The 12,173-nt window shown below is 36.6% G+C and overlaps 3 protein-coding genes across 3 annotated transcripts; 2 read left to right on the forward strand and 1 right to left on the reverse strand.

The window, feature by feature from the left end:
• Nucleotides 1–596: 596 nt before the first annotated feature.
• Nucleotides 597–1,999, forward strand: PCOAH_00031600 (Uncharacterized protein; the record flags this gene model as incomplete). The annotated part of the gene is made up of 2 exons (XM_020059960.1): nt 597–991; nt 1,249–1,999. The coding sequence occupies 2 exons, from the start codon at nt 597–599 to the stop codon at nt 1,997–1,999; spliced, it is 1,146 nt and encodes a 381-aa protein (XP_019915223.1).
• A 374-nt stretch (nt 2,000–2,373) lies between these two features.
• PCOAH_00031610 (Chromatin assembly factor 1 subunit B) lies at nt 2,374–5,214 on the reverse strand (the record flags this gene model as incomplete). The annotated part of the gene is made up of 1 exon (XM_020059961.1): nt 2,374–5,214. One exon carries the CDS (start codon nt 5,212–5,214, stop codon nt 2,374–2,376), a length of 2,841 nt encoding a protein of 946 aa, XP_019915323.1.
• Nucleotides 5,215–8,219: 3,005 nt separating this feature from the next.
• PCOAH_00031620 (Uncharacterized protein) lies at nt 8,220–10,487 on the forward strand (the record flags this gene model as incomplete). Its single annotated transcript, XM_020059962.1, has 1 exon — nt 8,220–10,487. One exon carries the CDS (start codon nt 8,220–8,222, stop codon nt 10,485–10,487), a length of 2,268 nt encoding a protein of 755 aa, XP_019915373.1.
• Nucleotides 10,488–12,173: the final 1,686 nt, after the last annotated feature.

The following is a 12,173-nucleotide window of genomic DNA, read 5'->3' on the forward strand; positions in this document are numbered from 1 at the left end:
CGCATATATTCCTGGGCTTGTACAGTTAAAAGTCCTATATTCACAAAACTGTCATTTTTTTTTCAGCCATATTTTTTTTACGCCAAACGTGTTATTTGGGGTGATAAATGTGGGGAGAAAATTTCTACTCCAAAGCGTTGAAGTAGAAATTTGCGGCGGAGGGGAAAAATAAAAATTGCTATGCTGAAAAAAAAAAAAAATAATAATAAAATAAAATATACATATTGGGAGGACTTTCAGTGCCTATTTGGGACGTTCTGTTAGATGGTTCTTTTTGCACTTGCAAAATGGGAGGCACGTGTTGGCGCAAGTAAAGACCACTACGCGTAAGCTAAAATGGCGGAAAAAGGCAAGAGGTAAACACAAAAAGGGAAAAGGAAGCCCAAATGATAAGAACAATAAAAAGAGGAAAGAACGGATGCTAAGGGAGAAAATTCCAACGAATTTAACCCTGTGAAGTGAAATGCGAGGGTCATAAGTGGGAATATGTACGCACATGCCCATCCTTGTATGGGAAGAAAGATACGCATGTCCGCTACATACGCATGTGCTTATGCTAGGCAACGGCTAACCGCTAACCGTCTGGAGGAAAGAAAATGAATGACTCGAAGGAAGGTGTGAAAATAGAATTGCTGCGCCTGACCCCCCCAGCCCTGAACCTAAACATTTGGAACTTTTTCAACATTAAGGAAGTAGGAAATATTGATTTTGAAAAAAGTACAACTAAAGAGGACCTGAGTTTGTCAAATGAGTTCAGCCTAAGTCTGCCGATCAATTCTCCGAAGATATACATTGGGCAGAATTTGAAGACCCAAATTAATATTTCGAATAATTTGAAAAATGAGATACAAATATGCACAATCGGTGTAGATGTTATGACAAGGCAGACCACGTTTAATATTTATAGAAGTGCGGAACATGTCACGGTACAGTCGAATTCTTTTTTTAACTTTTTAACAACTTTTCTAGTGACCTTCGAAGACACGTTCACGTAAGAATGAAGATAACGGAGGGTTGATAAGGGCGCATGGTTTGGTGGTGCCTGTTAGCATTTTTGTGTGCTATTAGTGGCACGTCTATTATGCGAGTGCACATGTGTTACCATGCACACTGTAACATTTTGCTGTGTATGAAGTGATTTTTTCCATTTGTTCCTTTTTTTTACCCTATAAATCATTGATGTGGTTGTCTTTTGGCAAACACGATTATCCTCAATTTTAATTCTTTTTTTTTTTGCGTGCCCCACAGAGTTCACTGCGCGGTGGAATACTTGCAAGGAAGTGAAAAGAAAAAGTTGAGGAAGGACTTCAACTTTATAAGTAAAAATCCGTTCCACCTGAAGACATTGATACTGCAGAAGGAAGACAAAATATACATAGAGGCGGTGGTGAGAAATGTCGAAGAGGATAACATAATGCTAAACGATGTTACATTTAAGGACATAAAATGCGAACTGATAAAAAATGAAGACGCGCTTAAAACGCATGATGGGTTGTACTATTTGAAGCAGAATGATGAGTATTCCATGATTTTTTGTGTAAAGGATGAGGAAAGCAAATTACACATTTTAAAAACCCCATGTCATGAGAATGTAACTAATATAGAGATGCTTTTCTTCACAAGTAACGGCGGTAAAGGCATAAACAATTCGCACTTTTTAAAAAAAAACATAATTACAGATAATGTGCGGATATACCTGCAGCAAAATGAGCATCCTTTTTACGTAATAAATAAATTGTACAAATTCGAAATTGTGTTTGAAAATAATACAGATGAAAGTATCCCTCTGGAAATATTTATTCACAATAGTTTTGATATTCATGTGGTGAACAATTTTGTGAAGGCCCACATAATTGAGGAGAGAAAAAAAGTTTCCCATTTTTTTTATGTTTTGTTTGTTAATCCTGGAGTTCATTTTTTTAATAAAATTACTATATGTAATAAGAGGACTAAAAAAAGAATAGATTACGTGAGGCTGTTCAGGCTGTTCGTGAAGTAGCGCGCACGTAAGCATGAACGAGTGCAACGTGTACTTTATGCGTGTCTACATGTGTGCACATATATATGCTCGTGTGAACAACTGGTTCTACACGAGCGTACACGTATAAGCATATGCACCTACCCGCCGGTGGGGAAGTAGGAATTGCATATATTTATGTGCGTATACATACGACTTGCAAACGAATAGCGTAAAAAAAAGAAAAAGGAAAAAACTGGTGGACAATGCGATATACGAAAAAACGGGAATGCGCTTTCCATATTCGGACAAATAATTTTTAAAATTATAGCAAAAAAAAAGAAAACACAGTTTGTCTACTTTATAAATGCTGTGCAATTAACAAAAAAGGGTTGTGCCAAAAATAGGAAAAACGCTCACTTCCTTGTATTTTGTTCTAGAACAAAATTAGCCGCATTACCCACGACCAAATTGATTCTTCGAACTTTCGTTTCTTCTTTGTTTACTGACAAGTTGCTTTCTTCGCATTCATCTTCGCTGGACGTATAATCATTTAACTGGTCTTTGTTAAAAAAGTCTACTTCGTCGTAGAAGGTACTTTCAAAGTAATGCTCGTCGAATGTTAAGTCGTTACATTTTTTCTCAAAGTAGTAATTATTGTACGATTTCACCTTGCCCAATTCGTTATGATCAAAGTAGTAGAAGCTGACATATCCGTCTGAGCTCGAGCATGCACATATGTTCCCCAGGTTATTCCATGATATATCTGTGATTGGGCAGAGGTGTATATTTTTGACTATGCTAATTGGAGTGTCCAGAATTTCGCTGTCGTAAAAGTAGACGCTTCCGTCGAAGGTTCCCAAGGAGTAAATGAATCTTTCTTCCTTTTTCTCCTTCGTTTCGCAAACCTCCAGCTCGTTTTTTTCGTCGCTGCACTTATCGGCGGCGTCCTGCTTTTGCTCGGGGCTCGCCCCCCCTTCGTTACAGTCATTTTGACCTGTTTGATCGTTTTGATCATTTTCACCGTCTTCTTCGTTATCCCCCTCATCGTCTTCCTTGTCTTCGTTATCTTCATTTTCATCAGCAGCCTCTTCCTCCTCCGTGTCCTCTTCTGGGTCTTCCGCTTCGGCCGCCAAATCTTCGCACTCCTCCTTCTCCTGCTCCTCTTCATTCTTGTCAAGGTTATGCGACAATGAGTAGTCCCCTGTGGAGTCTATAAAGTCCTCTTTCTCGTCATCATACTGGACGTCGCTATCTGAGATGGTGCTACTAACATCTTCGCTTACGTCATCTTGCACTTGGGTGTCGTTAAACAGTAAAGTTTTCTCATAATTCAGTTTTATCAAATGTTCATAATTTTTTAATTCGTTAATAAATCCCGATTCGTCGAACATTTTTCTTTTTTTATTCGCACTGTCCGATCCATCTGGATCATTTGACTGTGAGCTCATCAAATGCTTGTAGCATCGTTTGAGAATATTCTGGTGTGTTCTTAAATTATAGGTGTTATAATTAAATTTGGCTACTAGAAAATGGCTAGTTTGGGAAAAAACAGTAAAAAATGGGATATTGTACCTAATGAACAAATTCTTATGATATATGTAGAAGCAGCTGAACGCTTTTATCTGGTTGACGGTTTTTACATTTTCATCTGGTTTTGTATTTCTGTCATGAAGCTTTTCAATTTGTTCAAATTGAATGCCACTTGGTGCGATTAGAAATTCTCCATTGGGGGAAAAATCAATGCGTCTGAAAAAGGAAGGCAGCATTTCTTCGCTTGCGAATAAGCATCTTCTTAATTTTTTTTCTTCCTCTTCCTCTGCGCTGCCAACTTCTTCCTCATCTTCTGGTTCATTCTCCCTCAATTCTTTTTCTTCTTTTCTCGAACACATTTTTTTTTTTTCTTCATCATAGTAATCTTCTTCATGGTCCTCATTTTCCGCGGATGTCTCCTGCGTTTCGATCGATCCCTTCTGCCAGATTTTTTCCTTCTCCGTTTGTCCTTCACCTGCATCGCCTTTCCTTTCCTTCGCGAGTTCCTCGGTCAAATCATCTGGTGTGCTCTGCATTTCTTTCTTCTCGTCCTTCTTAGTTGCAGAGTGGTCATTCTTGTCTGCACCCTTCTCGTTAAACTCATATTCATTATATGTTATGTAAGCGGTGGATCGTTTTTCCAGCTGGTCTGCTTTTATATTTTTTATGGAATTTTCCAATTTCCACGACTTCCCATCGTTTTTTTTTTTCCATATTTTGAGCGTCTGGTCAGCACTGAGAGAAGCCAAAAATTCGTTGTTCACGTCTAGTGATATTCCTTGGATAATTCCAGCATGTCCTTCTAAAACCTTTACTTTGCAATTCGAGTTTTTAACAAATTCGATTATGTTAATGTTATTATCCTCATTTCCTATGTATAACGTGTCGTTATTCGACCAAGTGATACTGTTGATAACACCACTGCACCTGAATGACCCCACTATATTCCACCATTCTTTGTAATCTAGAAAGCTTATGTCATACCCTAGGGGAATATTTTTTGGTTTTTTGCTCTTTTCCCAAATGTACAAAAATTTATCTTCCCCTCCGCTGGCTAAGTACCTACCATTTTTGTTAAAACGGACACAATTTATTTCTCCGTTATGACCTATAAACCTGCTTAAACATTTGACTATCAAGTCGTCTTTTATGTATATTCTCCATAAGTGCACAAATTCATCTGCGCCACAGGTAGCGATGTTAAACTTGATCGATTTTTTTTTTCCTTTTTTTGTTTTTTTTTCCTCTCCGTCTTGGCTGTCACTGTCTACATGTTCTTCTTCTCCTTTTAGTGTAGCAGGGGTGGATTTTTCTTGGGAGGAACTGTTCCAGTTGCAGGATCTGGTATCACAGCAATTATTCTTCTTGATTTCGCTGTTTTGTTCGTTATCATCTGCGCCGTTTTCATCACTACGGAGGTTCACCGGATGGTTAGCGCTGCTTACCTCCCCGATTATGACTTCCCCGTTTTTTTGCATGCCATTTGGATGGACGGAAGACAAGGGGGAGTTATTCCCCCCCTGCACTTCACTTTGCACTAAAAAATGTGTGTCACACTTATTCTCTTTATCTTTTATATATTTTTTAAATAACTCATATTTCCTGTTTAGCTTTTTGACGCTGTAATAGTTGGGGTGTGGTTGTATGTCCACAGAATAAATTCGGTCGCTCCGTTTGTTATCTTTGCTATGCCACAATATTTGGGGTAAATACACGTGTGGCATTTTTCTTCTGACGAAATGGGAAAATAAGAAATGAAAAAAAGGAAGGAAATATGTAAAGCACGAAAAATGAGAAAAATATGAGAAATAAATAAAGGCTTCGCGGGAGTAAAGCCTCGATGTGAAACGTTGATGCGAAGGGGAAATTTGAAGGAGGAATGTGTAAAGAAAGAAGAGGAGAAAAAAAAAAAAAAAAAAAAAGGAAACTACGATAAAATAATGAGCTTAAAAATTCGACGATCGTCAGGGCAGATAAAAAAGAAAAAAAAAGAGAAAATAAAGCAGGCGTAGGGGGAAAGGCCAAAGTGAAAAGTAAATTGAGGGGAAAATAAAAACGTGGGGAAATTAAACGAAGTCACGCAAAACGTTACAAAAAAAAAAAAAGAAAAAGCTTATTTTAAAAAATAAGTTACATTATTTAATTTATGCTTATAAGCACGAAGTCATTACAGTCAAAGAAAAATAAATTCTATTAAAAATGTGTTACTCAAATGGGGAACATAATATTTCCTGGAACTTCGCACATTAGTGAAGGTACTCTGAAGCTGCTGAAGTAAATGTGTAATTTGAAATTCCTATAATGGGAACTCACGTTTTTACGTAAAAATGGAATGCCCCAGATGAAGGAAGTGACGTAAGCGAGGTTAATACATTGAGAGGAAAGCAAGAAAAAAAAAAAAGAGACGGAAAGTGAGAAACTAATAAATAAGAGAAAAGAAGAAAAAAAAAACGGGGAAACAGAAAAGCAAAAAAGCAAAAAAATTAATATCATACATTTGGAAGAATAAAAGAATGCTTATTTATGCACACATTATATAGCATATGTGCGCTCGTACGTATGTGTTAAAAATAGAGTGGTTAAGGCGCGGATTCGGGAAAAAGCAAAAGCGGGAATGTAAAATGTTTTTTATAAAAATATTTAACCCGCAGCAATGTCTATGTTTAAAAAGAAAATGGGAATATAGTCGTCCTTATAATACAATTTATTTAGCAAAAAGGAAAAAGAAATGAGTGAATTGCAAAAGGGGAAATGCTTACGTTCTTCGCAATATCCATGTGCCCATATATGTGTATGTTATGTGTGGGGGTACATGTGTGCACATGTGTATATAGTACTATGTATGGATAAATACCTAAGCATGTAGCACATATGTATGACTTTGCACTTGCTATATACCCCTCAATGCAATTCATCATGCTACCCTCCATGGGCATTTTTTCCTCAAAATTGAGACAATTTTTTAAAACAAAATATTGGCTACAAGGGAAGGCTAAAAATAGCTATAAGAAACAAGGAGTGAAGAGCTAAAGCAGCAGTAAGGACATTTACGAGCATTGCATTTTCGTTTGCTCTGTTCCCTGTTTATGCTTCCTGGGTGTGTAATATATGTGTGTACAGCGCACGTCGTAACGTTTTGTCATTTTGTGATCAGTCACCCGCTTTTGCCACTTCTTTGTACGAATATGTCTTGACAGTGCCAAAGGGGAAGGGAAAAGAAGAAATTCGGAATTGTAATAAAAGTATAAGAATTAGAAATAAATTAAACGAAACGGAAAAGAAAAAAAAGAAAGTGTAATTATAGTATCACATATGTCTTGGCACATAAGCCCCTATATTTAACACGCTCTCCAATTTTTGAAAAATCTTTTTTTTACCCATCTGCTTTTAGCTCACGTTTCGATATTTTTCAGAATAAGTTCCTCGTGAAAATGTTACACGATTGGCATTTTTAGAAAGTTACCTCCAGGGTGTCTCACCCATTTGTGTAGGCAAGCAAGCAGGCACATACACGTGCGTGTATTCCCCTTTTGTCAAAATTTTTAAATGTTCCCAAAAATGTTTCACGTTCTTTATCTGAAAAGCAGATTTTTTTATATCGCCACATCGTGTCGCACGAGGCAAAAGATGAAGCATATTGGCCATAATTAAAAGCGCTAGAAAAGAAAAAAAAGTGCACATGTATATGCGGTAGCGAATTTTATTATGACCCTGCTTTTGAGGCATTTCAAAATGTATAAGGTGCTAGCTGCACAGATATCTCATCGGTAAATGCATATTTTTTATGGCACTTTCTTCCTTTAATTTTACACCTATGTATTGTGGGTCATTGGTGTTTATTATTGCAAAACTTACATATGATCGAATCGAATTTAAAAAAAAAAAGAATAAAGTACAAACAAGGCAGCAAGGAAAGGTATATATTGTCTAATCGTTTCGAAACTTATTCGAAATGTATATACGTCGTACACCGATGTGAAAGAAAAGGATACATTTAAAAAAAAAGAAATACAGTTTTCACTCCCTGAACCTGTGGGACGGTTCGACATGCAAATGTGTTCCCAAGAACAAAAAAATGCACACAAATTTAGACGCAAAGAATACCACTGCTATTTTGAATCTTCTGAATTGTTAGTCAATTTATTGTTTGATTTGTTCGCTTTTTCCTTTTTCTCATTTTGGTTGAGCGGTGAATCCAGATCGTAGAGGATAAATAGCCAATGCTATGTAGCCTCTTTACAGCATAAATAAGCATCTACTGGAAAACGAAGTAGAGGTGGAATGTACGTTCAGCGTGGACATAAGAATATACACAAATAGGTACCTTTCATGTTGCAATAGAGATGCTGAAATGGAGGAGCCTGCACAAGGTTGATCAAAATTCAGGGAATGAACAAAGTAGGGCTATTTTGTAAAAATTGTTTTATTCATTTTGACGCACATTTTTATTTTGAGAGAACAGCTAAAATTTAGCGGACAATTCGACAGTATAGCAGAAAGTTGAGTTGTTAATTTTTTTAACATAAAGAAAAAAGGATGAAATGTGCGGAGGGGGGGAAGAAATAAAATAGAGCCCACCCATCCTCCTTCCCCAAATAAGATAGCACGTAATGAGAAGAAGAAACAAAAATTTGAACAAAGCACAATAGGGTTATTATACCACGTTTAACTAATCAGGAAGGAAGTTTTACCCCCTTTTTTTTATGCACATATTTTAAATTAGGAAAAAATGAAGGAAGAAGAAAATTCGTCCAGCTATATTAACTTCCTAAAGAGCGCTCTTCATCTGTCCAAAAAGTACAACCTAAAATTTCAAAGAAGGTTGTATGAAAACCTTTTAGACACCCACTGCTACCGAGAGGGGGTAAAGACTTTTGTCATTCCTGAGGAGTCTTATTTAAACTATGGAGACTTGAACTGGTTATATGACTATACAAGAAGAAAATGCCAAGATGATAGCTGTGACAATGTTGTAAAATACGGATACATCTACGCTTGCTATAAATTGAAGAAGGAAAAAAGGAAAGTCCTTCTGCTAATGCTTCTGGATGAGGAGTACATAAAATACAAGTGCAAGGGGGAGGTGCATGGAAAGTACGAAAAAAAGAATATCAAATTTTATGAAAATAACTTTTACGATGTGAAAAAGCTTCCAGGCCATAGTGCTGGGTATTATATTATGGGGAAATTGTATGAAAAGGAAGCTAAAAATGAGTGGTTTAATGATACGAAAAAGAAGAAATTAATAGATATAGCATTTTATTGTTATTACATGTGCTTTAAATCATGTCCTCTTTTCTTTTGCGCATTTAAGAAGTTACTAAAGCTGCATGGAAACTTTTATTCTAATGCTATGTTCACGGAAGAAGTAGAAAAGTTTTCAAAAGTGTATAATTTTGGAGTTCCCTTTTACCAGTCGTGGGGGGCGTGCAGCGGGGTGGAAGATGATGAAGATCACGACGATGAGGACGAACTACTGGAAGAGGAGGACGGTGAGCAGGATGAAGAAGGGTACAGCGAGGAGGAAGAAGATGAGTTTGGTGAGGAGGACATTGGTGAGTGCGAAGTGGTGGAAGACATAGATGCGTATGGTGAGGAGGACACAGACGAGTATGACGTACAGAATGCAGATCTGTACGACGTGGAAAATGCAGAAACGCACATCATGGAAAATGCTGATTCCCATTGTGATGAAAAAAGAACGTCCCATAAGGAGAGAAGTACCCATTCGGGTGACACCATTTTGGAAGAGTTAGAATTCGGAAAGTATACAAACGGCATAGATGTGAAGAGCGCGGAGTTTATTCTATCATTAATAGGGGAAGAAGAAATGAAGAAGTCTCTTTCAGAGTGGCAAAATCCGTTCGAAGAGGAAATAAATGTGATCACACAAGACAAAGGAAGTGAATACATTTCGAACAAAGCAATAGTAAATTTATCGGCAGTAGGAAAATTATACTATTACTTTTATGTAAATAATTTTAGAAAATGTTTAGGGGTAATAGAGGAGTGGGAAGACAGACCAATTTTTAGTACATGCATTTTTTATGTTAAAGGATTATGCCACTTTTTACTTAGGAATTACGAACAGGCGATTTTTTTTTTTGAGAAAATTCATGATATAGAATGTTTTTACACGAAACATTTACCCTTTCTGTCAACATGTTATTGGTACAAAGGAGATATAGAAAGGATGGAACACATTTTGTTGAGTTATGAGAAGAAAGAAGTGAATGAAGATTTTTTATGTCTTATAGGAAATTATTTTTCCCTAAAAAAGAACAAAAGAGTGGCAGTATATTTTTTCAAAAAGGCAATGAGGTTAAATAAGTTTTACGAATATGCCTACATTCTTTACTCTTGTGAAATGAAACTTTTGGGAAACATGCGTAAGGCAGCTTTAGCATTATCCAAGTGTCTACAAATAAATGCGTGTAATTTTAAAGTACACTTGTTACTAAGCGTTATATTATTTCAGGAGAAAAACTACGAGCTAGCGAATGTGCACTTGAGTTTATGTCTGAAATTGAATAGTAGTGATGCACTTGTGTGTATGTACTGCGCTTCCATATATAATCACCAGGAAAAGTATGAAACTGCCTTACTATGTTTAGAACATGCACAGAAAAATGCTTATGAAGGAATTGATCTGTTCATTATGCAGGGAGTCATATTTTTAAAAATGAAACGAAATGAAGATGCTTTGAACAGCTTCTCGAAAGCTCAAAAAATGAACCCCCTTTGCAGTTACGTTAAAGTGCTGATTGCTTTTACCTTAGTGCTAGAAAAAAAATTTGAAAAATCGAAAGTAGCGATAAAAGAGTTAATTCTGCAGGAGGAAAATGATGTAAACATAAATTTCTTGAAAGATATTTACGAATGTTGTAATTTAAAAACCGTTCCAAATGAGGGGGCTCTAAATAAATTAGAGTTATTTCTTAGGGAGGGCAGCTTTTTGGAAAGCTTTAGCGTGCTCGATAATGCAAATCAGCGATGATATCCAGTTGGACATCTTGGAAATTTGTAGTGAATGCAGGTGTGATGCGTCTACCAAGCGGGAATAAATATACACCCATAAGGATATGCATATGGAGATAATTAATATTGGGGGGGGGAGAGACTTTGCATTGTGACTAAGAAGAAGGAGGATACACACATGTGCATGCATATTTACTCGAACTTCCGCTACGTCAAATGGGATGCACCATTGGTTTAGTTTCACCAAATGTGCGGTGCTAGAGAGACATGCATAAGGTGGCTGGCCGAGTGGAACCATTCATAATGGTGATTCACCTGGGGCGAAATTGTCAAGTTGGAAAATAGGGAGATACTAAACAGAAGTTTTAAGGGGGGAGCGCATGAAAAGGTGTTCACATTTGTGCACATCAGAAAGGGGAATCGAAGGAAAAAAAAGGAAGGGCGCCTAAGTGCATGTTCATTTTAGGGTGAAAGTTCGGCTGCCGCGCGAGGGGGGAAGAAAGCTGGGAAAATGGCTCCCAAAATGGTTAGCAAAATGGATGGCAAAAAAAAGGATAAACTCTACAACTTTGTTGTTCAAAAATGCGCATAAATGCAAAAGTAAAGAGGTGCCCATTTTCGCCGCTTTTCGTGAAAAACGAAGCAAAAGTTCTAGTAAAAAGAAAAATATGGGGATGGATTCAGTCTGATATTTCAAACAATTTTTTTTGAGTAAAATTTACAAAGGTAACGAAAAAGGGGGGACAGACATGTGTGCACGTACACATGGGCCTGTATACATATGCACCTACACATGATGCACATATTTTTATGCGTGCGCGTATGGACATTAATTTAGGCAATTGTGAATTTATATTTAAATGGACACTTTCTTGGATAAGAAAACATTTTTCCAGCGCTATGTTTACATTTAATGCTTCTTAAATTGGATTTTTTAAAATGAGTAAACGGTGAATGGTCTTTTTTTCGGTCAAAATTGCGCGTACATTTATGTCGATTTTTCGGATATATTGCAAAGTTTTCCCCCCGCGGATGCGCATGGACGCAGATCGCACTCGTTTCTGTTCGCTTGCTCGCATGATCTTCCATTTTTTTTTTTTTTTTTGTCTAAATTTTGCAAATAAATCGGTGTGTCCTCACATATATTCCTTTTCTTGTGGCTAAAATTGTTAATTATTTTTGCGAGAGTTGGAATTTTTTTTTAATTTTTGGTACAGCACCGTAGTTGCAGAAATGTTGTAAATAAAAATATTCTGTCTGCGGCATCGCCTATTTAATGGTTGCAACAATTCCTTATTGGCATTTACGAAAATTGCACATGCACTTGCGTTTGCGTTTGCGCTCAGGTGCGTATGCACCTACGTAAAACACTGAAGCGATGAAAGAAATGAACAATTTTCTACAATTCTTTACACATTTAATTACACATGTTTCGTAACTGCAAGCAGTTAAAAAATTGGATAACGTGTGTTATGCATATAAAGTGCAAGGAGGAAATTGTTTTTGTTTGATTAATGCGCGAAGTAGACAGACACCATTTTCTGTTTTTTTGCTTCTATTGTTTTAATTTGTTTTATAGCTTTAACTTGTTCGCGAAAAATTGCCAAATTGTTTTAAACACTTGATATTGTTTGCAACATTGGGAAAAAAAAATAATAAAATAAAATAATGAAATAAAATTAACAAATGTGTAAATTCGTGAATG

This window comes from Plasmodium coatneyi, chromosome 10, assembly GCF_001680005.1.
Source record: "Plasmodium coatneyi strain Hackeri chromosome 10, complete sequence".
NCBI lineage: Eukaryota > Apicomplexa > Aconoidasida > Haemosporida > Plasmodiidae > Plasmodium > Plasmodium coatneyi.